Source organism: Lucilia cuprina, chromosome 5, assembly GCF_022045245.1.
Source record: "Lucilia cuprina isolate Lc7/37 chromosome 5, ASM2204524v1, whole genome shotgun sequence".
Taxonomy (NCBI): Eukaryota; Metazoa; Arthropoda; class Insecta; order Diptera; family Calliphoridae; genus Lucilia; species Lucilia cuprina.
This window is the reverse complement of record NC_060953.1, coordinates 59,429,797-59,456,453: the sequence shown is the minus strand read 5'-3', so window position 1 is coordinate 59,456,453 and position 26,657 is coordinate 59,429,797. Positions and strand designations below refer to the sequence as shown.

The window sequence follows — 26,657 nt, the reverse complement described above, 5'->3', positions numbered from 1 at the left end:
CAAAACTTGATCTATAAAATTTTAAATAAAAAAAATTTAAATAAATGTTAGCTAACAATGTTTGCATAAAATAGCAGCTAAACAGCATGCATATTCATATAGAAAATCAAAAATAAAAATAGTTTAAATCTAAAAAGCCTTAAAAGGCTTTGATTTGCTAGTAAAGTAATTTTCGTTTTCTTTTATAATTAACGTGTATACAGGTGTTTTTTTGGTTATCAAATTGCGTAATTATTAAGGCCATTTGCTAAAAAAAAGAAGTATATTTTTTTGAAAGTTTTAATCCTACTCGATGTCTAATTGTTATTTTATATTTTTGGTTTAAATTGTCAATTTCTTTTGTTTTGATTGTTTTTTTTTTCAGCATATTGTTAAATTAATAGAAACGCAATTTGTTTTACAATAAATGTTATTTATAAGTTATAAGATAATTTGTTTAAGTATTTTTTTTTAATTTATAAATAGGTTTGATAATGAAAACAATTTTTTTCCGAAATTTGATGAATCAGTGATTTCGAAAGAATTGTAATCTTACAATTATTTTTTTTGTTGTAAGATTACAATTATATCCAGTTCGGAAAAACTGTATATGTAGAAAGTTTTATTTTTAAAACTGCCTTAAAAACTAAAGAAAATATATTTATTTTCAAAAACTATTTGTATAAGCAGCTTTTATCCGAAAACTGTTTGAAAAATCAGCATTCTTCGAAAATCTGTTTAAATAAGACAGTTTTTTTTATTGAAAACTGTTTAAATAAGAAAATTTTTTATTCAAAACTATTTAAAGAAAATAATTTTCTATTCATAACTAGGGTTCTATAAATCGACTTTCGAAAATTCGAACAATCGACTTTTTGTCGATAAAAGTCGAAAAGTCGAAGTGGACTATTTTCTTGCAAAAAATTCGATTACTCGACTATTTTGTTCCAAAAAAGTCGATAACTCGACTATCGTCTATGAAAAAAGTCGAAAAGTCGACTTTGTAAATACAAGTCGAAAAAAATCGAAAAAAGTTAAGAAAAGTCGGGAAAAGTAGAAAATAGTATAAAAATGTCAAAAATAGTCGAAAATGTTAAAAACGTCGAAAAAGTAAAAAAAATAGTCAAAAATAATCAAAAAGTCGAAAAAATTGAAAAGTCAAAAAAAAAAAAAGAAAAGTCGAGACAAGTCAGAAAAAGTCCAAAAGTCGAATATTTATAAAATACTAAAAGTCGAAAAGTCGACTTTTAACTAAATAAAAAAAGTCGAAATGTCGACTCTGTAAAAGAAAACAGTTTAAAGATAATAATTTTCTATTCATAACTATATAAAGAAGACTGTGTTATCTGCAAAACTGTTTAAACTTTTTTATAAAATAAATTTTTCTTTATACAACTTTGAATAAGAGTTTTTTCAAATAGTATTCTATAGAAAACTGTAAATAAGACAGTTTATAGAAAATAATTTTCTATTCAAATCTTTATAAAGAATACTGCATTAACTGCACAACTGTTTAAATATTTTTAAAAAGTTTTCTTTTAAAAATTTTGGTTATGACAGATTTTTTCCAAATAGTTTTTCATAGAAAATTGTAAAAAAAACTGTTTAAAGAAAATAATTTTTAAATCAAATCTTTGTAAAGAAGACGTTGCGTTATATGCAAAACTGTTTAAACTTTCTTTTTAAAAAAGTTTTTAGAGAATAAAGTTTTCTTTTGAAAACTTTGAATAAAACAGTTTTTTTAAACATTTCTCTATAGAAAACTGTAAAATAAGACTGTTTATAGAAAATAATTTTCTATTCAAAACTTTCAAACAGCTTTCTATTGGAAACTTTAAAAGAAGACAGTTTTCTGTGTTGAACTGTTTAAAGGAGAGAATTTTCTATAGAAATCTATTTAAATTTTCTTTTAAAATCTGTTTAATGAAAACTGTTTTGTTATAAAATTCTTTTTATGAGTTTTGCTATAAAAACTTGCTAAAATAGTTTTGAAATCAGTTTAATGAAGAAAACTGTCTTTAAAATTTGTCAAGTGAAAACATGCTTCTTTTGAAGTCAGTTTACTTTTGAAAACTGTTTAATGAAGTCAGTTTTCGTAAAAAATACAGTTTTGTTATAAGATCTGTTTATTGAGAACAGTTAAATGAAGTCAGTTTTTTTAAACCCTTATTATTTGGAAAATTCTATTTCAAAATTTAGTTCTATATTTATCAGTTTTATCTTAAAATAATCCAAAGTAATTGCTAATTAAAATTATTCTTTATATTTCCAGGAATCTCTTTCATTATCCCACAATCTCTCTGATAAGCCTTTAGCACCATCTCCCTTAATACCAACTTCTTTGGAGGGTGGCAAAGTCTCTGATCGTTTGGGTAAATTGAAAAGTTCTTCGGAAAGTTGGAGAAATCGTGTTGGTAAGTTCAAATTCAAATGCACTTAATACAACTTAAAAAAAATACCTCCTCTTTTCTTTCAACCCGCCACAGAACAATCAGATGCTGCTAAATTTACAGTCGCTGGTCGACTTCAAAAGAAGGCCCAATCACCCGTAGAATTACAATTTGAAAGATCTGCCAATGATGCGGCCAAAAAATGCCCCCTACAAATTATACGCAGTGCCAATCAACCACAATTGGGTTTGGCTAAAAGTGCCTCCATGATGGTTACTACCAATACGAATGGTATTGGTTTGGGTCAAAAATCTAGTAATGGTGCTCTCTTTGTACAACGTAGTTTAAGTGTCAATAATGAAAATCCCAATAGCGCTTCAGAATCAAATTCCGCTGCTAGTAATTCTGATAGCGATAATGAGAAGGAGCGAAAAGATAAACGTAATATTAATAATCAGTCATCTAATACAACAACAACAACAACTAGTCAGAGTGCACGAGGTGCTCGTGTTGTTATACCGAAATTTGATGATGAGGAAACATTCGAGAAATTCTTTGTATCAAAGAAAATACAACAAGATAAGTCAACACCCGATGAAGAGGGTATTGATATAGCTGATTTTGACAAAATTAAACCCACAGAAAGGTAAGATCGGGCTGGCAAAAAAATAAATCTATTTCTAATTATCATTCCTTTTTTGTTTTAGATTGGCTGTTAAGCGCTCTATACAATTGCCTAAAGGTCGTCGTGCTGCTCGTAATCCTTTGAGAAATTTAGCCTCACGCACTGATATCACCTCGGAATATACAGAAGTTAAATCGGGCATAGCCGAAAGGGAAATGCGTAGAATTAAGGCGGAATCATGTAAGTCGTTACATTGCAATTCGGTTTATTTATTGCCTCCTATTAATCATTATTCATTTAATATTTTAAAGTTCTTAATTTGACCTTTAAAGGAAATTAATAAAACTACTATTAAGTAATATCGAGATCTAATAAAATTAGTCACTGATCCATAATAATTATTTTTTTTTTAGTTGGTTGCCGTCCCAATTTAGCTGCCGAAGCTATTGCCGGCTTAGCATCGGTGGAAGATTTTAAGGCAGTAGCTTTAAAATCCTCTTCGCTGCCACTTAACCAAATGTGGTTGCCCTATAAACCACTAATGTTGCTACATGTTAAAGGACGTACCCATGTACAAACCAGACTGGTGGAACCTTCATACCTCTCCCTCAATCGCGGAGATTGTTTCATATTGATAAGTGGCGATAAGTTGTATCGTTATGTTGGTTCCTATGCCAATATAATTGAGATATCGCGCAGCAAAAAAATCTGTGCCTACATCTTGGAAAACAAAGACTTGGGATGTACTGCCACCTCTGAGGTCATACTAACCGATGGCAAGTTCATGAATGAACGTCATTGGAAGATATTCTGGGAGTTATTGGGTAAACCAGAAGAATATCAAATACCCGATAGTGGTCATGCCGATGAAGATGATCTTTTCGAAGCAAGTCTTATAGAAACCAATAAAATCTATGAATTCCAAGATGATTCATTAGTGCCATATGAAAAGTACTGGGGTTGTATACCCAAAATTGAAATGTTGGACACCAAAAAAGTATTAGTTTTTGATTTCGGTTCTGAAATGTATATATGGAATGGCAAGAATGCGTCTTCAAATTCCAAGAGGGCCGCCATTAAACTGGCTCAGGAACATTATGATGAAGGACAAGTGGACTATTCCAAATGTTATATCAATCCCATGCATTTCTCTAGTATTGTGGGTTCACGTGACAGTTATAAATTTCCCAAACGTTGTGATAAACGTGGTGATTGGTGTATTCTTGGTAAAATTACTCAAAATATGGAGACTTCCTTATTCAAGGAGAAATTTGCCGATTGGCCTGAAGTAGAACGTGAAGATTTGGAAAAGGACTATTTAACAAATAGCGTAAATTCGGTAAAACCCTTAGATGGTGCCGCCATTTTTAAAGGTTCTGCCTATGAAGAACCCAATTTAGTATTGGAACAATCGAATTTGGGTCGTGGTAATTTTTACTATGACACCGATAGCATGCGTCATTTTGAGATTATTTCCAAATCTTGTGATAAATGGAAAATCAATGAATTTAGTTTTGACCAGGCCGAAAAAGCTTCATATGGTCATTTCTATTCAGCTGAAAGTTATATTCTAAAATGGATCTATCAAATTAATGTCACAGTGCGTGAGTTAAGTGGTCGTGTTTCCAATCGCAGCACGGTGGGACGTGATCGTTGTGTATACTTCACCTGGCAAGGTAGTGAGGCTTCGGCCAATGAAAAGGGAGCTGCTGCTCTTTTAACCGTCGAACTGGATAAGGAAAAGGGAGCTCAAATGCGTGTAGCCCAAGGTGATGAAACTACGGTATTTATACGTCTTTTCGGTGTTATGTGTTTGCACAAGGGACGCAAAGAGGAATGTCTAAAGCGCCGTAATCAATGGCGCCTATACCAAATTTGTGGCAATGTAGCTGAAGAGACCCTTATAAAAGAAGTAGATTGTCACGGCAATCAGTTGCGTTCCAGAGCATCCATGTTATTAATACATGGTGAAAAGGGTATCATATATTTATGGCATGGTTGTAAAGCTGCACCACACACCCGTGAAGTAGCCATTAAGGCAGCAGAAAAACTAAAAGATTCAAAACCTCAAGATCTCTTTAACACAGATACAATCAATATTGAAATTGTTGAAGAACAAAAAGAATCCAACGATTTTAAACAGGCTTTATCAAACGATCTCTCTCAACCTTTAAAACTCTATGGCAGTCTCTGTGAAGAGGATACAAAGAAATTCTCCTACACTCCCAGAATGTTCCACTTCTCTAGTACTCAAGGTGTGTTTACAGCCGCCGAATTGTACTCACCTCTACGTTGTCAAGATGTTATAACTCCGTATCCATTTACTCAAACACAATTGTATAATGCTCGTCAGCCTACCATATTTATGATAGACGATGGTGATTTATTGTGGCTATGGATGGGCTGGTGGCCTTTGGAGGATATTAAAAGTGAGTTTGGAATTTTGATATAATTTTAAGTTTGTGTTTTGATAAAAAACACTTTTATATTACAGTTAATACAGAAGAACGTGGTAGTCCCACTAATGAAAATCGAGCTGGTGTAAATCGCTGGATATCCGAACGCCGAGCTGCCTTAGAAACTGCAGTCTCGTATTGGAGAGCAAAGTTCGGTAAGGGGTTTTATCATAGATAGATAGATAGATAGATAGATAGATAGATAGATAGATAGATAGATAGATAGATAGATAGATAGATAGATAGATAGATAGATAGATAGATAGATAGATAATTAGATAGATATATAGATAGATAGATAATTAGATAGATAGATAGATAGATAGATAGATAGATAGATAGATAGATAGATAGATAGATAGATAGATAGATAGATAGATAGATAGATAGATAGATAGATAGATAGATAGATAGATAGATAGATAGATAGATAGATAGATAGATAGATAGATAGATAGATAGATAGATAGATAGATAGATAGATAGATAGATAGATTTTTTAATGTGAAAAAAAACTTATTTTTAATTCTTCCCTATAGGTGACAATGAAGAAAAACAATTCCATGGCATTAAAGGCTACGTAGTGTGGGCCGGCTTAGAATCTACCAACTTTAAGGCTCTCTTCCCCGAATGGTCCGTAAGAGAAGATGTTAAAGAAATTAATTTACAAGTAAGTTTTATCGCAATATTTACCAACATATTTACCAAACTAATAAACTCTATTCTATTACCCAAACAGGATGGTCGCACTGATGAACCTTTGCCCATTGTCGATGTCTTACAGCAATTAACCCAAACTGAATATCCCTTGGATGTGCTTAAAGAAAGACCCTTACCCGAAGGCGTCGATCCAACACGTTTAGAATTGTATCTAAATGATGAAGACTTTGTTAAAGCTTTAGGTATAACACGCACAGAGTTCGAACAAATGCCATTGTGGAAACAAACCAATTTGAAGAAAGAGAAAGGTCTTTTCTAAATGAATACAAATGAAGGAATTGAAATTTAAACGCACATTAGGCTGAAACATTTTTTTTTCATATAACTTATAAAACAACAACTGATATACATATAAAAAAACAACTCATATCCTTTTGATATGAGTTGTTTACCAAAAAAAAAATTGCAATCATTTTTTTATATAAAAACAAGGCCTTAACACATAATTCTTTATAATAATATAGACATTTTTTAACACGCTTTACAATCTTTTCAAATCTAAAATGCAATTCAAACTTTATACATTATGAAGAAAATAATTCATATAACAACAAATTATTTTTTTTTTTTTTCAAATTAAACATACCACCATTTAACATATTCATAACACTTTATACATATTATGAAAAAAAAAGAAAACTAAATTTAAATTTGAAAATCTTTTTGCTAAGCTTATTATCATACATTTATTAAGCATAATTTACTAACTAATAATATTAATTACTAACATATTTCATTTTATTCATTTATATATTTTTTATTATAATTTTAATTTGTTATTGATTGTATTATTGTAAATATTTTATTATTATTATTTTTAGTTTGCTTCTTTGTCAAAATTTTTAACTGCATTTTGTTGAATTTTGATTTAATTTTTTTGTACTTTAATGTGAGTGTCTATTTTTAGCAAAATTTTTAGTTAATACTTTTCATTTCTCATTTATAAATTTAAGTTATTGTGTGTAAACGATTTTAAGTTTTTTATTTTTTTGCAATTTGTTATATTATGCAGCCGAGAATTATATTTCAAATAAATTTTATCAAATATTTAAAAATAAATATTAAAAAAATAAAACAAACTGTTATTTAATTATGAAAGTGCTAAAAGGTATGTTTAAAAGGCTCCAGTGTTAATATAAAAGTAAATAATTTAATTTTAAAGCATACCTTAAGGATTAAAAATAACTTAATAGAGTCGATAATAAAGTTTACAGTGTAAGTTCATTGGGATAAAACAGTTTTCCAGGATAAGGCAGTTTACGGTGTGCAAACACTGTTAATTAACAGAATTCTTGACTCGTTTTTGCAAACGTTTATAAAAAATTGCCAAAAACACTAAAAATCTATAAAATTTTTAGAAATTTTTTTACTTTTTGTGTAAATTTATTCAATTTGCATATTTTGAAGATAATATTTTACGAAGAATTTCATAATGATTTTTGTTTTATACTGTGCCAGCGTACAAAAAGTGTCAGGTATTATGTTAACGTACATAGACAGGAGAATAACATGTAATGCATACTTTAGGGCATAAAATTCGTATGTAATAATAGAGTTTCCTGTGAGATATTACTGGGATGACACAATTTAACAGAGTTTGACAGATTAACATAATTATTAATTAACAGAATTATTGATTTTCTATATCTATCTATCTATCTATCTATCTATCTATCTATCTATCTATCTATCTATCTATCTATCTATCTATCTATCTATCTATCTATCTATCTATCTATCTATCTATCTATCTATCTATCTATCTATCTATCTATCTATCTGCTAAGTTACCTTTCTTTTAAGTTTCCACACTGAATCAGAAAATTAGCTCAAATAGGTCGAATAATTTATTCAAATTTTGGAACATTTTTCATCCTGAGCAATTTTTGGAAATTATTAATTTAGCCTTCTATTTCTAAAGTTCCTGAAAACCATTCTACAATAACCATTATACAATAATAAATCTCAAAATTTTTATATATATATTTTTTTTTATTATTTTATACATATTTTATCTTTATATAAAACTATTTTATATACTAATATTTTTTTAAACATACACTATGTTTAAGTAGTAGTATTGATAAAGTACATGCTATAATAAGGTCAAATCAATTGACTACTAATTAATTTGACTAAAGATTTTCTTGTCTTTTTTAATAATTATTAGAAAAAGTAATCAAAATAATTCTTTATGTATTAAAATGGCTCTAAATAATTTACAGATCTAAAAACTTTAAATTTAAACGTCTTCGAATTTTTTCTTCCTCAAACACTTTATTTCTTTGGCGTTAAATTGCATTGGGAGGCAATTTCCTTAACAACTCGGCACATAAGTTGACTGCAAATGGCTTGTCTGGAATTGCCTACCAAGACGACTTCCTCGTGATTGGCCTCGTCCTCACCGCTGTCGTAGTCGGTGGCACATTTGTTGGTAATCAAACTAAAGGCAAATACTGTTAAATCACAATGTCTGGCGGTGATGACTTCATGAACGGTACTCATACCAACAGCATCAACACCCATGATACGCAACATTTTCAATTCAGCTACCGTTTCATAATTGGGACCACCCAAACAGGTATAGACACCTTCGTGGACATCATTCTCTATGCCCATATCTTTGGCTACTTTGCGGGCGGTGCGAATGAGATGGGCATCATAGGCATTTGTCATGGGTGGGAAACGTGGACCAAAACGGGGATCATTAGGTCCCTGCAGAGGAGAGTTGCCAGCGAAACCCATAATATTGATGTGGTCACGTACAATCATAATATCACCAACTTTGAATTTAGGATTAAGACCACCGGCAGCATTTGTGGCCATTAGAAAGCGTACTCCCACTAATTTCATTACACGCACCGGCATGGAACACTTAGCCAAAGGATAACCTTCATAGTAGTGGAAACGTCCCTGCATAGCCATGACAGGTAAACCTTCCAAATAACCAAAAATCATGCGACCAACATGTCCCTCCACTGTGGATACCGGAAAATTGGGTATATCTTCATAATCGAAAGTTTGAGTATCGGTAATGTTATCGGCCAAAGAATTTAAGCCCGAACCGCAAATTATACCAATGACAGGTCTAATAGAAGTACGTTCCAATAAGTAATCAGCTATATCCTTAATAACATCATAGGAGTAACTGTAATAAAGAAAAAAATAAAAGTAAAGATAATGTAATTTTTAAATTTATAAACTTTAAACCAAATCCATTAAACCAAAAGTACATAAAAATGAAAAATTTTTAAACGATATACCACCTTTTAATTTGCTCTAAATTAAACATTTATTTTTTTTCTTTATTTATAAATTTTCACTTCCGATTATCGATCTCAGTACATTTGTCTTGAATTGTTGGCAAAGTTATAAAATGAATGTTATTGTACCAACTTCTTCGGTTTATCATTTTGTTGTACTTTTGAGTTTCTATAAACATTCTTATCAATTTCTTTTATATATGATAAAAAGCTCATTATTAGAATTTGTTTATAAACAAATATGAATCAATATTTATTGATTCAAGGTCCGGGATTCTTTCAAATATATTATTCAACAAATTGATGAACTCTTCAAATTAACAAGTCTGTGGTTAGTAAGTATGATGGTACGTATTTTGAGTCGACCAACATTAAGTACTATAAAAAATTGGACGTACGAATTCAGACAAATGTAGAGGATGTGGAGAGAAAACTCTGTAACACTTTCTTAGTCTTAATTTCATCCAAAATTCTTCCGGATATAACATATACAGACAGACGCACGGACTGACGGACATAGCTCAATCGACTCAGAAAGATATTCTAAGCCGATTGGTATGCATAAAACCAATCGATCAAAGAAGTGTATGTGCCAAATTTTATTAAATTATCATACAACGGACTGAAAGGCGGAAAGACGGACATAACTAAATCGACTCAGAAAGTGATTCCGAGCCAATTGATATAGAGTGTAAGGTATAAAAATGACTTGAAAAAGTTTCATATTGATCTATAATTAACCCAAAACAAGTAAGAAATTATAATCGAGTGAGGCCGACCATATAATACCCTACAACTTTTACAAACATAAAATGTGATTTAGTTGTCATAATAAAGCATTTAAGTTGAATTGTACCTTGCCTCAGATATACATACTTGAGCCGTAAATAAAATTGTGAAAATTTAAGTGAAATTTTGATGGGGACTTTTCATAGGGGCTAGGGTTATATGAGGACATATTATTATAAAATTCGTGAGAGTCATCAAGTCTCGTATAGAACTTCGTTTTGCAGCTTTTTGTCGAGATATGAGTATATTAAACATAATTATGAACTTAATAGCCCTATGCGGCGGGTTCAGTTGTATGGGGTTTAGGTGAAATAATGGACCGATGTTAACCATTTTCAATAGGCTTCGTCTACGGTACCATAGAAAATCATGTCCTAAATTTCATTGAACTATCTTCTATTCTGGGGTTCAGTTGTATGGGGGCTAGGTGAAATAATGGACCAATGTACACCAGGCTTCGTCTACGGTACCATAAAAGATCATGTGCAAAATTTCATTGAACAAACTTCAAAATTTCGACCTGAAGTTTGATTACAAGGTTTACAAGCCCTATTCGGAGGTTCAGTTCTGTGGGAGCTAGGTGTAATAATGGACCGATCTTAACCCTGGGACAATAGAAGATCATGTATCATTGAATTATCTTTAAAATTGCGACCTGTAGTTTGATTATAAGGCTTACATGGACGGACAAAACTAAATCGACTCAGAAAATGATTCTGAGTCGATTGGTATACTTCAAGTTGGGTATAGGACCAATATTATTGTACGTAACAAACAACAGCACAAATCAAATACACCCTTCCCACTAAAGTGGTGTAGGGTATAATTATTTTCATTAGTATTACGACATCAGACATTTGCTCTTTCTCTTTTAATCTTTATACCGTACGTGAAGTTATTGCATTTACAATGCGACTTTGTTTTCATTCATTTCAAAGAAATTAAGATAACCAAAACGAGAAGTCATATTGAAAGTCGTTCCCTATCTTATATAAAAGCATGCAGGCTTTTGAAACATTCTATTAGGAACTTGTTATGTGGATCTTGTTAGTAAGTTGTAAAATGATAAAGAATTATTATATATATACAATAGCAAAATAGTATAAAAATAAAAAATTAAGGTTGGCTAACATATTGCTTACCGGTAAACTAGACATTCAGTACTACTACCATTAAACCCGAAATACCGTTACCGCTTGACATACAATATATAAAATATGGTTTCCGAAATAAAAGGAAACCATCTTATATAGATTTAATAAAAATTAGCAAATTCTACAAATTAGTTAATTGTACTACTAAAATAAAAAAAAAATATGTTTGCATAAAAAAAATTTGGAAAAGAAATTTTCCATTTACATCAAGACTACTGTTACCGCAATAATTACAACTAACCATTACCGTACCAATAACAAAAAATATATCGTTGACGTTACCTGTCAATAATTTCGGATCGTACGCCGCCAACCTTGTTAAAAACACAAAAACTTTAAAAAGAAAAAAATAACAATTAAATGAAAATGAGATATGGACATAATAAATCATACAATCGAAAGTTAATTAAACAAATGAAATGTGAAATGAAAAACAAAATATTATTAAAACTTAGAAACATATCATAATTACTTTTGAATTGATATCGATTAAAATCAACATCATAAAACATGTGAGAGACATTAAAAATAATAAAAAAATAGAAAATATAATAAAGTTATAAGGATTAATAATTTGTTTATAAAAAACAAAACAACACAAAACACGTAAATAGTGCAATAATTTAATAAAAATGGTGGGGTTTTTTTTAATAAAAAAGTGTGTACTAACTTATCTTCATTAATCACCATTTCAACTTGTTGTGATGGTGTCAATTCATTTGTCATTGATGAATTTGTTGCTGACGTTTGATGTTCACTGTAATATAAAAAGAAATGATGGTTTGATAGGAAAAATTTTTATAAAAAATGTTTTAAAATTTTGCTGGCATGAAATTTCATGCGAAATAATGATAAACTTTTATAAATGGATTAATTTTAGTCTACAGTCTAGTCTATAGTCTAGTCTACAGTCTAGTCTATAGTCTAGTCTATAGTCTAGTCTATAGTCTAGTCTATAGTCTAGTCTATAGTCTAGTCTATAGTCTAGTCTATAGTCTAGTCTATAGTCTAGTCTATAGTCTAGTCTATAGTCTAGTCTATAGTCTAGTCTATAGTCTAGTCTATAGTCTAGTCTATAGTCTAGTCTATGGTCTAGTCTATAGTCTAGTCTATAGTCTAGTCTATATACTAGTCCATATTCTAGTCTGTAGTCTAGTCTATAGTCTAGCCTATAGTTTTGTCTTCAGTCTGGTCTTTAGTTTAATTTCTAGTTTAGTCTATAGCATAGTCGATAGTATAGCCTTTAGAGTAGTTTACGATGAAATCTATAGTCTAGTGTATAGTATAGACAATAATCTAGTTTAAAGTCTAATCGATAGAGTAATCTATAGACTAGTCTACGTACTATTCTTTAGTCTAGTCTTTAGTCTAGTTTATACTCTAGTCTATCGTTTGGGCTATAGCCTAGTGTATCGATTAATATATCGTCTAGCCTATCATCTATGCTATAGTCTATAATTTAGTCTGTTATCTAGTCTAGAGTTTAGTTTACAATGTAGTTTAGTCTATAATGTAGTCTAGTCTATATTCTAGGATAATCAATAGAATAATTTAAAGTCTAGTCTATAGTCTGGTCTATGTTCTAGTTTTAAGTCTAGTTTGCAGTTCGGTCTAATTATAGTAAGTTCCTTCTCATTTTTCAGAGACGGACAGACGTACATATGTCTGTTGGCAAACCATCTTAGTAACTTACATGGACCCAAACTATACATATATAATGTTATGTATTTCTGTGAATGTGTGATCAATAATTTCAATAATGTATTACAGACGCATCAATATGCCTTACATTTTTTGTTATTGGTGTGTAAAAACATGTTTAAAATCGGTCCATGAATTAACGACTGATCAACGTTTGAAAAATATTATAAAAAATCTACTAACTTTATCTGAGAATAGCATTTAATAGGATATTATATCATCACATACAACTAGAAATGGACTTACTCACTAAATTTTTTATTGTAACTCGGAACTAAGTTCATTCTTCTGTAAATAAGATCACTTTTTTCATTATATTCAATAAAATGTTTTATCAATTATAATTGATAATTATCTGTATCGCCTAAATGTCATAACATAGTCAACTTATGCAATTAATATTTATTTATTCATTGTTGTATAACTCTCGCCAATTCTGGACAACGCGTTTTACAATGTAAAAATGTTAAGCATTTTTACTCGAATAATATAATTCAATAAAATGAGTTAATGAATATGGATTTAGAAATTGATAAACATACACAAGCTGATCTGCCAATGTTAATTTTGGCACGTGTTTAAACTATTGATAAAAACAATGATCCAGTTTACTATTCATATCAAAACGTTGTATGTCACAATATTTTACAAAAATAAACTAAATTTTTTAATATAAAAGTACATAATGCTAAAAATATCTAAATATATATCAGTAAGCACAAATTTCGTTTTCTCCCTGTTAAGAGTAAGCATTATCTATTAGATTATTTTTATTGTGTTGTATTAGTTTTTACCCTTCCATAAGTTGGATTTGTATTTATATATAATATTCTCACTTTAAGATAAGTTAGTATGTCATTACAGATAAGACCTAACTAATTTCTTGTTGTAAATATTATAAAATCTCTTTCAAACTATATTTAATAAAGTGGAACATCTGTTGATCTGACAAGATCATAAATAAATAGCTAGATGTTTTTGCGGTCCTAACTTTATTAGTATTTAATGTTTTTAATGAATCAATACTTGTTTTTAATATCGCTTTTAAGTGTAGAATTCATTCCTTTAATTTTATTAAATTCGTTGACGTAATTAATGTTGAATTTTCAATATCAATGTTAGAAAATAAACTAAAATTTGATAAGATTTTTTTTTTCTTATGAATAGAAATAATTTTTATGGATCGTCATTTAATATAAAGTACGATAAGAAATTCATTTTTTCGCCAAACATTTTTGGTCAAGAAATAATAGGTACTTGAGTATTAACTTAAAAATGCTTAAAGGTGTTATTATCGGTAATTCCATACATTAAACATAGAAAATTGTTTTCTATAATTTGATCAATTATAAACCGATCTTCTCGGAATATAGTAACACGATTAATTATTAATATTGTATCACATTATAAATGTAATATGTATTATTAAATTATTATGTTAAAGAGTTTTAGCGTTTTGAATTGAATTTGAGAAAGAGGTCTAATATGGCGTCCAGATTAGACCTCTTAGTCATTAGTCATATTTTCGAGAGAGACCCTTTTCTGAAGACTTGTTTACATTATTGCTAAAAAAATGTTTTAAAAGATGGCTTTTATGGGCATCGAATAAGGTTAAATGTATTTCTAACATTAAAATAAAATTCTAAACGGACCACTGTTTTAAATTGAAAAAGTTAATTTACGCAGGTGTTGTGAACCGTTCTTTATCATATGCACTTCTTTTTTTAGAATTGAAATTTTGTTTTGGGCTTATGATTAGGATTATTATATGATTAAAGTTGCTTAATCATTTCAGATTTTTTTAAGTTATATATAAAACGCCCTTAAAATTTTTATTGTCCAAAAACAGACCACAAATCCACATAATAATAATATCTATCAGATTCTATATCATTCGTCACTCTTTACAATACAGATGGAAGGCAATTGTCTCCAAGTAATCTAGATAGTTTCGGTCTACTAAGGAAGACTTTTTTAGGGAAACTTTTGATTTTGTGTAAGATAGAAAGAGACAAAAATATCAATCAATTAATTGTCTCTTCATCTAAATCAAAAATTTCCTAGTGTGGACCGTCATATAGAAAGTATTAGAAACTTGTTATTCTTGTACTGTACTTCCGAAAGTAGTTTTTTAATTGAATTGGTCGATAAGTAACAAATACATTCATAGAAATATGTATATTTCATAATTTTTGAATAACTCGAACGTATTTTTAATAATTTTTTTAATATTTGCAAGAGCGATGAAATGTTTACTTGAGAAATACAATTTGGAATTGCTCATATTTTGAGACTGCAGCGAACCCTGATGAAATCTATATTCGGTATTTTATAAGATTTGAATTCAGTTTAAAATTCAGACATAAACAAGTTTCGTGTGTATTCTAATTATACAATGATCGAGTCGAATCTCTACTAGAAGAAGTGAAACATAGTGAGTCTCACTTCACTTCTTTTTGAATGAAAGATCTTGCGTTTGAAATTTAGGAGAAGGTGTGTGATTATTGCTAACAATTTCAAATATTTTTTGATAAAAACAAATTTAAACAATTGTTTAAATAATTTATCTGCGTAATCATGTTTTTTTTTTAAATTTAAAATAAAAAAAATTCTTTATTAAATATAAAAATACCAAGCCAAAATTAAACAAAGTGTTAGCAAATTTATTCTTTAATTAAATATTTCTTTAATATGTTTTAAATAATAAATTAAGCATAAAAACATCTACATATTTATTTAAAACAATATTCAATTTGCGTTTTAATACAAGACATTTTTAGACTGTAACAAATTAGAAATTAAGGTTCAGTAACATGTTCTACTAACGAAGTAGGCAAGGTCGTAAAAGGAATTTTTGTCTTGAAACATTTTTACACTTTTCAAATGCAGTTTTAACTACTAACTAGTAATCGTTAGCTGTTAGTTAAACTTTAGTTAACTACTTAGTGTACAAATGATTCCCAGTGTTAACTGTATTATATTATATAAGCAGCCATTTGAAACTTTCGCCACTGTCACACATTATTGTCATGCCTAAAATTAAAACAATTTAAACCACAATTATTTGCGTTTGTGGTCGGAAATAAGGTAAGTATATTATTTAAATGAATTTTATTTTAAATATACATATAAACCCATTAGAGCGGTCTTTTGAGTTGACAATTAAATGCGAATTAAAAATCTGATTAGTTAATCTTAAAATTAATTTAATCTGATGTTAGTGTAGTTTGTTTGATGTTATGAATACAAAATTAAACTTTGCAGAGTTGCCATACATAATAGCAAAAAACGTCACTATAATAAAGTATTAAATTTCTTCAGAAATTTGTTAAAAAGGTGACAAATTGTGTATGTGTTTTTATACACGAAAATAACAAAGTTTAAAGTTTGTTTGTCAATTATTTTGACATTGACAGAGAATTTATATTTAAAATTTTGTTTGTTTGTTATTCGATAACTTCAATCAATCCCAGCGAAATTTTGTTTTAGGGAAATTTCTCACAAATTGCAATGCGAATACTGTCGTCAGTTTACTGTCTCCATGTAATCTAGATTGGGTACAGTAGAAACATGAATCGAAAGCAGTTTCAACGTTTCATTTGCAATAGGAGTGATGCACAGTGGTATAGGAAAAAAAAAGAGGGAAATAATTCGGTAACTTCTAAACGGTTAATCCGATTTTAATGAAATTTGGTATGCACAAAGAGGAGGTGTTGTCGAGTTTAGGTTTTGAATTTGGACCTTATAGGCCAACCAGGGGCCCGGCGGGGGGTCCTCAAATTAGGACACCTCGGCTATGTTAAATTTTTAAAACGATCCTATTTCTTCATTTGAGTTCCGATTTAAAAAAAATTTCGTATATAGAATCTCCTCATCGAGCACTATAAAAAATGTCGTCATAGCAGTAAATTATCTCTTATAGTTTAGGAGATATTCGCATTTGAAAATTAAAATTTTAAAATTTTTACCGTTCTTACTTTAGTTTTTTGATAATAGCGGGTCCAAATATTCCCGATTTTCGCCATTTCTTTTTTTATTCGCTTAACAACAAGTTTATATATCAAGCAGTGAAAGAATTATGTAAAAATCATGACTGAGTCCAAAGTTATAGGCATTTTAATTTAAAAAATTAAAAAAAGGCGATTTTTTGCCATTTTTTTGGGAAAAAAGTATCTTTTTCTTTTAAGTTATCTAAAAAGTTTCTAAGAAGATGTATATAGAATTTATACTTTTTGAAAAGCTGACTTTACATAAAATACGATAAATGAAACAAAACCTAAAAATTTTTGATACCGAGGGGACCAGGTCCATCCAAAAAACCCTATTTTTTTATAGAAAATTCAATTTTGAGCAAAAATTCTCAAATCGCATAGTCGATATCAAATTATAGTGACCTGTTTTATATGACCCAATATGTTCTTAATCATTTTGTAACGGGTTTCGATAACCCCGCCCCTGGTATGGATATAATAGGCAAAAAACCAAAAAATCCCATTTTTGGGATTTTTAAAACTTTTTTGGGAATTCCGGGATTTCTAATAAGAAAATTCGAAATTTTTATTTAATTTTGGATTTTGAGTAAAAAAATCTACCTAACTGTAAAATTTCATCATCAAAAAATATTCATAAATAAAATTTTTATTGCAATTTGAAAAATTTGTATCTTCGCAAAAACTGAATAAAAAACATTTTTTAAAAAAGTATTCCGCGAATTTTTTAATTTTCAAAAATTATATACAGTTTTGAAAAATAGACAAAATTACCTTTCCATTGATATATAACATGCCTACCTAATGTTTTTTAAGTGACAAATTAATTAGGGAAAACTCAACATCTTTTAGAGAATTTACCTAGTACTATTATTTTCATCCATACATTTGTTAGGCATGTTTTACTACCTAAATTTTTATGAATTTTTACAGCCACTTTTTACGATTAATCTTTTATTCTTTATCCCTAAAAAAAATTAACAAGTATTTATTTTATATAAAAATAGTCTTTATTTATTTTTTTTTTTATAAATTAATATAATTTTGTAAAATAATCGGTATCACAGTAGTCCATATCTAAAAGATAAAGTAAATCTTTAAATTCATGAATATTTTCAAATGCTAACGTTTTGTAGCAAATCCAACGTTTCCTTATAGTAGATAAAACAGGATCAGAAGATAGAATCAGATTATTAAAAATATCTTCATTTTGAGACTGCCTAGAACACTTCCTTGAGCTAAACTGATGAATATGCTTAAAGTCTCTATTCCTCGATTCTTGGGGTTCTTCTGTAAGCTCTCCTAAAGGCAGAATATTATGTTCTATGATGACCTTTCCATGACATAATATCTTGTGAACTGTAGGTGTCATTTCTTTCCAGGGATATAATTTCAAAAGTAATTTAGAAACTTTTGTAGAATACTCTCCAAATTTTGTTGCGTTCACTTTATGCTTGCTATTTATCGCCATTAGAATAATATTGACCTTTTGCAGTAAATCCATACTAATTCCGGTTATTTCGGAAGTAGTTTCAAAATGTTTAAAAAAACGTCTAGCGGTATTACCATCGTTTGTGCTTCCATATCCTGTGAGTGGTTTATCAATATTTAATCCCATCCGCTTTTAAATTCCTCTTGAATTCTTCGTTTCTCACTGGCTCTCATTTCCATTAACTCCTTATTGTTATTTGCACTTTTGTTTGCATTTTCCGGTATGCTTCTGTACTTTAAATCATATGCTATATGTAGAAAATGTTCCAGAAATCGTATGCGAGCATGTAGGGGGGATATTCCAAATTGTAATGTTTCCTCATTTATTGATCTTTGCTTGGAAATATTCGAAAATTCTGATTTTTATCACCACATATGTAGCAGTACCAAGTAGATGATGTTCCTGTAATGGCATTTCCAACTTTCCCATCAATCATTGTAAGTTTTAAATCATAGGACATGTTAAACGAATAATTTTCTATTTCGATTGTTATAGGTTCCAAGTTTTTAATTTCTGCTTCAATACGATTTATCAAATCTTGCGTTGTTGTTTTGGATTCCTTTATATACTCAAAGCTTATTGGCCTACAAAAAGCTTTGGATCCTGGAGTCGAATTCTTCCAAATATCATCGAAACTGGTTGATGGAGAATCGCTGTCAGCATACTTTCGAATTCTTAATGGAACTAGCGATGCCATAAATACACTTTTATACTCGGAAGATGATTCACTTGTGTTGATTTGTTTATATTCCGAGAGTGCTGATAATCCATCACATCCCCACTTACAAATGAGTTGAAGATCACAAGAATTTATTTTTTTTAGTTGGTCTGAAGAAAAGTCAGAAGCAATCCTTAAAGCAGTATTTTCGAGTAGAGCGCCGAGTCCAATAACAGCCTTCCGATCAGTTATTTCAATAGGAGGTGGTATAATGCTTTTCTTCTTTTCATTTATTTTGTCATATGATGGTAAAACATCCACTCCTTTTTCAGATAGCGCCTTTCTTAACGTGATAACTACATATAATCACGACAGCTGCAACATAAGCGCAATAGCTTCTTCCTCAGTGAACGTTGTATCAGATGATGGTGTGGGTATACTCTTTTCAATTCTTTTCAGTCGTCTTGGTGATGCGTTTGGAAGAATATTTGCAATTTTTATGGCATCCAAAGGCTGTTTTTCTTTTCTTAACATTGCTTTAAAAGTGTCCGAAACTTCTTCGTTAGATAAGGTTTCTAGTGAAGTTGATAACCTTTTCCTCTTAGATTTTGAGCTCAAATCCTCATACTGCTTACAGGGAGCACCAACAGTTGATACGCAAATAGCAACTTCTACACATTCATCCAGCCAATCAGAAAATTTCGATCGAAATTTAGCAATGGAATACCGAACACTCTTCAGTTTTATATCAACTGATTTTATAAAATTTTCAATTTTACATCCACAAATTTTCAATCCACTTTATTTTTATGTGCAGTTTCAATATATTTCAATAAGAAGTTCACTTTATCTTGAAAAGGAGCTGAAGAGTGTTCAAATAAAATGGAGCACAAATCATTTTTTTTAGTACGATCGCCATGGTTAGAAAATTACAAATAATTACAAACAGATATAAACCTGTCTTATATATTAATTACAGGTACTTAAATTAAATTATTTTTTAAAGGGTTATGATATTCTACCTAATATGTCTAACGTATCCTTATGTAATGAATTTTTCCTCAATAGGTCACTTTAATAAGCTACCTATTAAAGTGACCTATAGGGGTAAAAATCATTACAGTTTAAAAAATAATACCTGAAAATTTTTTAATATATGTAACAAATTTAAGAGTTAACGTTATGGATGAAAATAATAGTGCTAGGAAAATTTTCTAAAAGATGTTGAGTTTTCCCTAATTAATTTGTCACTTAAAAAACATTAGGTAGGCATGTATATATCAATGGAAAGGTAATTTTGTCTATTTTTCAAAACTGTATATAATTTTTGAAAATTAAAAAATTCGCGGAATACTTTTTTTAAAAAAAATTAAAAAATGTTTTTTATTCAGTTTTTGCGAAGATACAAATTTTTCAAATTGCAATAAAAATTTTATTTATGAATATTTTTTGATGAAATTTTACAGTTAGGTAGATTTTTTTACTCAAAATCTAAAATTAAATAAAAAGTTCGAATTTTCTTATTAGAAATCCCGGAATTCCCAAAAAGTTTTAAAAAATCCCAAAAATGGGATTTTTTGGTTTTTTGCCTATTATATCCATACCAGGGGCGGGGTTATCGAAACCCGTTACAAAATGATTAAGAACATATTGGGTCATATAAAACAGGTCACTATAATTTGATATCGACTATGCGATTTGAGATCTTTTGCTCAAAATTGAATTTTCTATAAAAAAATAGGTTTTTTTGGATGGACCTGGTCCCCTCGGTATCAAAAATTTTTAGGTTTTGTTTCATTTATCGTATTTTATGTAAAGTCAGCTTTTCAAAAAGTATAAATTCTATATACATCTTCTTAGAAACTTTTTAGATAACTTAAAAAGAAAAAGATACTTTTTCCCCAAAAAAATGGCAAAAAATCGCCTTTTTTTAATTTTTTAAATTAAAATGCCTATAACTTTGGACTCAGTCATGATTTTTACATAATTCTTTCACTGCTTGATATATAAACTTGTTGTTAAGCGAATAAAAAAAGAAATGGCGAAAATCGGGAATATTTGGACCCGCTATTATCAAAAAACTAAAGTAAGAACGGTAAAAATTTTAAAATTTTAATTTTCAAATCCGAATATCTCCTAAACTATAAGAGATAATTTACTGCTATGACGACATTTTTTATAGTGCTCGATGAGGAGATTCTATATACGAAATTTTTTTTAAATCGGAACTCAAATGAAGAAATAGGATCGTTTTAAAAATTTTATATAGCCGAGGTGTCCTAATTTGAGGACCCCCCGCCGGGCCCCTGGTTGGCCTATAAGGTCCAAATTCAAAACCTAAACTCGACAACACCTCCTCTTTGTGCATACCAAATTTCATTAAAATCGGATTAACCGTTTAGAAGTTACCGAATTATTTCCCTCTTTTTTTTTTCCTATACCACTGTGTGATGTCTAGTTAGTGTCTGTGAAAAGTCAAGTGCATTAGTTTCACCTAATCACTGGCTACCCAAATGACTAGACAAAAACAGACAGTCGATAAAGCAATGAACCAATTAGCTTATTGCCTACATTTGATTTTAAAATTTCCACTCTGTAAATTACAAGGGGACTATAATGAGATGACTGTCTTCTCTCTTGTTTACAAAGAGTAGATTTATGGCGAAAAACTTTTTAGAGCCAAATGAAATGACTGTTCGACTGAATTGACACTTTGTCTAAATGCTATATAGTGATAACCCGAAATTGTATGACTATAGACTCAGTCGATTCTCAATTTCATGATTCTAGGATCAGCCGTTTGGTTTGTTCCTTTGTTAGAATTAGTTCCAATAACACTCTTATCAAAACAAAACGTTTAGGCTATAGGAAAATAATTTGATATTACCAATAAATATTTTATTGGTCACTATAATATTATTGTTGGTATAAAAAAATCATTAAAATGATGTCAAATCATAACGGTTCCATTAATAATATCTAAAGATAATAACAATTAAGTATAACCATTAAATTCGCAGTATGGAATAAAATTTTGAATATCAAACTTTTAAAATCGATTAGAAATTATTTTGTTTGGAACACTTTGCTCGTTTATCAAAATGATAAACTAACAATAAAACACTTAATATCGTTAAAATAATAAAAACAACATAATGGTATATAATTAACAACAAAATATTATATAATTTTCATATAACACACCCCCTTCCATTGAGAATCATTATCACGCAAATAAATTATAGAGTCGCGTGTTTTATAAATAAAATGAAAAAACAAAGAGGCCGGTTTTAATTTTGGAAGGCAGCGATCACTTTTCAAAACAAAATTTAAAGTCTTCTAATATAAATAAACAGTCAATTAAATAAACAAATTTTGTTAATAATAATCACGTTTTTGGTTGTTATTACTTTTTCTGAAGAAAAAAAAATAGAATTCCAAAAATAATTTTTGCTGAAGGCTATTATTTGAACTTGTTATCATCACCAATTTTGGAGAAATCTAGTAGTAGCATTTCATTATGTTTCTTTTTCTTTGTGCACAAAAATAAAAACCTATCACAGAGATTTGAATTGAAGACAATTTGAGATCAAGGTTAATTTTGGGGTTTTGAAAAGAAAGTTGACAAATTTCTTTGTTTTGTATACAAAATTTTGTTTATGTTGATCAATTTGTTTATGTTTTAAAAATTGTTTTTAATTTTTTAAAAATTTTGAATAATTTATGCGTAAAAAAAATTATGTATAATTAATTAAGTAAACAAATTATGGAATATTCGTGAAGTTTTAAATAACATTTAATGGTGTAACTTTGTAGGCCTTTTAGAAACTACCGGAATTTTTCCGTTAAATAAAAATACCATCATAAAAATAATGTTCAATTCTGTAAGCCTATTACTTTTGTTATAAACAAGTTTTTCGATATTTTTAACTAATATTTATAAACCCAAAACCTAAACTGTTTGAACCTATTTCGTCTTTAAGACTGTTTCAATAATTTTCTTCTTTTTTTGGAATTTTTTTTGTATTTTAGTATATTTTTTTGGTTGGTTTATCGATAATCGTGTAAGAATGCGGAAATTTCGACCCGGGTGTCAAAAAACATATTGGGAATAATTGGAATTTTAACAACTATTGAAATAGTGGAATCTATAAGTAAACATCTACTAGATTATTATAAATTCTAGATGAGCTATGAAATGATCCTAGAGCCAGGTGAAATTATATCAGGTCCACTTACTAGTACTTTTTGATATTGTTTGTTGTTTAAGACTTTAAAGTAAAAGTAATTACAGTTTCAAGATCCTCAGAATTTAGTGGAACAATTGAAATGGAATAGAAATATTCACGGATGAAACTTTACCGAAAATTTTCTCTCCATTTAATTATGATTATTCTGAACAATTATGTCATGAGATGATCTTAAAGCAAAGATAAATTATGCCGATCTGGTCCACTAACTATTACACTTGTATTTGTTTCGTGGTTAAAGACTTTTAAGTAAAAGTAATTATAGTTTCAAGATCCTCAAAAGTGGAACAAAAAATGAAATAGAAATGTTCAGATATAGCTGAACCTATAATGGCAACATACTCTTGTTAAAGAGTGGTCACCTGTGAATCTTAACGATCCGAAGGGTTTAAAATCCATCGTAATTCTAACGAACGTTTCTAAAACTTGATTAAAACAAAAAATAGAATAGAAATCTTCAGATATAGCTGAACTTTAAAGGGCGACATACTCTTGTTAAAGATATAATGTCTGGTGAATCTTTAAATCTTGTTAAAGATATAATGTCTGGTGAATCTTCGGACTCAACGTTTTTTTGTTAATTTTACAAACATTTTTACATCCTTCACCTTTGTGGAATTTGTTTACAATTTGGTCATTCTGTTGAAAATTTTACAATAAAATTTTTCGAACATATAAAGTATATATTTCTGAAGACCTCATAAGTCTCATACAAATGTTAAATACTTCTATTCAAACTTCAAAAAAAAAACTCATGAACTTTTGTGATTACAGACAACTGGGCCGCTATAGGGCCTGTTGTGCCCTCCTTTTTCCGAAACAATATTGGTGGACACACAGTACATAGGAATTGCCTGATCTACAGTAAAAGCATTATAATGAAATTATATTTCAGCAATTGACTCAATTGATCACTTGAGATCTTTAATTTTAACTTTAAAACATTGTTGGACATTGAACTTTAAAAGAAAATGTTAATGACTTCTTGATAAACAAAAAAAAAATAATTCAAATAATAAAAATCTATACTGGAAATAATTTTCAGACAATTTCCCTTTATTTTTTACGCAAATAACGATGTAATCACATTGTAAATTCTTTGATTATAAATTCTGCTAACAACTTTGTTCTTTTTTATGGGCATGTAGACAAACACAATAATTTGTATTTACAGAATATCTAATTTGTATCTATAAACTACAATTATATATTAATTTAAAAAAAAAGTTATATATGTCTATACGACAGAAACAGGTGTTTGCTTTAAATACTTACGAGGCATTTTCTCTGGCGGTATAGGCATTGTGTGTGCCATTTGTGGTATCAGTGCCATTGGTTGAGGATTTGGCTTTGGTGATGAGACAAGTACCTTTGATATCGAAACCGGTCATGTTGTTATTTTTTTTTTTTGTTATTAATCAAACTATGTATTTAAAATCTTTTAACGAAAAATTTTTTGCTTTAGTTTTTAACTGAGTGTTTTTTACGAAGATCTTGTTATGTTAATTTTTAAAAATTTTCAATTTCTAGAATTTTTAAAATAATTTGTTGTTAAATAAATTCTTTTATTTTTTTGTTGTTATTGTTTTATTTATTTGTTGTTTTTTTCACTTCAGTATGAGGAGCACCTTTTTCTTTGATGTTGACTATTTCAAGTTTGTTTGTTAACTGATCTATTTGACAGTGTTGTGGCCTCTATTTATAAGAAACCGGTTGTTTTGTTATTGTTGTACTTCACTAGTTTACTTATCGTATTTTACTGTTTTCGTACTCATATTTTAATCGTTTACACTCGTGCTGATCGTCTTTTGTTTTCGTATTTTGTTTTCTTTTTTTTTGTTGATATTCTGATTCTTCTTCGATCGTTTGAAACAAACATAAAAAAATATTCACTCACACATCTTCACGTGCATATTTAAATTAATTTTAATTTAATAAATAATCGAAATTTTTATAACCAATATTATTCTTAATTAACTGATAACATGATGTAGTACAGTGGGAACAAAGGAAAAGTCTAACAAAATAATACTTAGAAAAATATAAAAAACTTTCGTAATATCGTTTGTAATACATACATAGTTATTCAAGGCAGATCTCTTTATCTCCCGTAACTCTAGTTGCTTGCATAATTGTAAGAAGATAAACAGTTTATCTATATATATTGTTGACTCGATAACGACATGACTCATTGTTAATCGAAAAAGTTTCGAGTAAACAATAGTCCGAACTTGTAAAGTAAAGAAATTGCGATTTATATATCTATTGTTAACTCGATATCGTCATGATATTTATTCTCGATTAAAAATAGTTCGAATTAATCATGGACCGAACCTAAATCGAAGATAAACACATTTTAGAGCAAAATCTTCGTCATTCCGAAGTACAAAAATTTCGATTTATATATCTATTGTTAACACGATATCGTCATGATATTTATTCTCGATCAAAAATATTTCGAATTAACCATGGACAGAACCGGTAAAGGGAAACACATTTTAGAACAAAATCTTCGTCTATTCGAAGAACAGAAATTGCGATTTATATATTTAATGTTTACTCGATATCGTCATGATATTTATTCTCGATCAAAAATGGATAGAAAGGGAAACACATTTTAGAAAACAATTTCGTTCATTCGAAGTACAGAAATTGTGATTTATAAATCTATTGTTAACTCGATGTCGTCTAATATTTATTCTCGATCAAAAATGTTTCGAATCAACCATGGACCGAAACACATTTCAAAACAAAATCTTTGTCCATTCAAAGTACATAAATTGCGATAGAGCCTATATTCTATATTTTTATATTGTCCTATAACGTTAAGAATATGTGACTAAAAGTGAACTAAGTACAAACCGTTAAACTAACTAACTTATTAATTAACTAAAACAGAAATAATATAAGAGAGTTTTTTACGTGTTTCATTTCACTAGAATTTAATACTTTAAAATATTTTTTTACTCCCAAAATTGTTCACTTTGGACCACTGTAACATCACCTGTTCTTAATTGTTAAATACCTTATAAAAGTCTAATCAATAGTCTCAAAGGTCTTGATTTATTACCTTTTTATTTTACGATCTTTCCCACTGTACATTCTATTGATCCATTGATTTCAATGAGAGTAAATGAGAGTGTATGAAAACTTATCTCACATTTGCAATTTTATTATTATTAACCCTATGC

At 29.1% G+C, this 26,657-nt stretch overlaps 2 protein-coding genes across 15 annotated transcripts in view; one reads left to right on the top strand and one right to left on the bottom strand.

The window, feature by feature from the left end:
• The window catches only part of LOC111675850 (supervillin), a 330,599-nt gene extending 323,805 nt beyond the window's left edge, over positions 1 to 6,794 (top strand). For all 12 annotated transcript variants that reach the window (XM_046951094.1, XM_046951093.1, XM_046951090.1 and 9 more), the window contains 7 exons: positions 2,252 to 2,393; positions 2,466 to 3,015; positions 3,077 to 3,234; positions 3,408 to 5,423; positions 5,489 to 5,605; positions 5,990 to 6,120; positions 6,190 to 6,794. In XM_046951094.1, coding sequence (XP_046807050.1) covers positions 2,252 to 2,393; positions 2,466 to 3,015; positions 3,077 to 3,234; positions 3,408 to 5,423; positions 5,489 to 5,605; positions 5,990 to 6,120; positions 6,190 to 6,429 — 3,354 coding nt within the window. In that variant the 3' untranslated portion in view covers positions 6,430 to 6,794. The remainder of the gene's footprint in view (positions 1 to 2,251; positions 2,394 to 2,465; positions 3,016 to 3,076; positions 3,235 to 3,407; positions 5,424 to 5,488; positions 5,606 to 5,989; positions 6,121 to 6,189) is intronic.
• Positions 6,795 to 8,170: 1,376 nt separating this feature from the next.
• On the bottom strand, positions 8,171 to 25,155 carry LOC111675841 (purine nucleoside phosphorylase). 3 transcript variants are annotated; one of them, XM_046951551.1, is made up of 4 exons: positions 24,742 to 25,155; positions 12,047 to 12,133; positions 11,659 to 11,709; positions 8,171 to 9,318 (listed from the first exon to the last, which is right to left on the bottom strand). In XM_046951551.1, exons 1-4 carry the CDS (start codon positions 24,855 to 24,857, stop codon positions 8,448 to 8,450), a joined length of 1,125 nt encoding a protein of 374 aa, XP_046807507.1. In that variant the 5' UTR covers positions 24,858 to 25,155; the 3' UTR covers positions 8,171 to 8,447. The 3 variants fall into 3 exon arrangements, with proteins under 3 accessions (XP_046807507.1, XP_023292453.1, XP_023292454.1); XM_023436685.2 differs by lacking the exon at positions 11,659 to 11,709 and having other exon boundaries at positions 24,742 to 25,154; XM_023436686.2 differs by lacking the exons at positions 11,659 to 11,709; positions 12,047 to 12,133 and having other exon boundaries at positions 24,742 to 25,154.
• Positions 25,156 to 26,657: the final 1,502 nt, after the last annotated feature.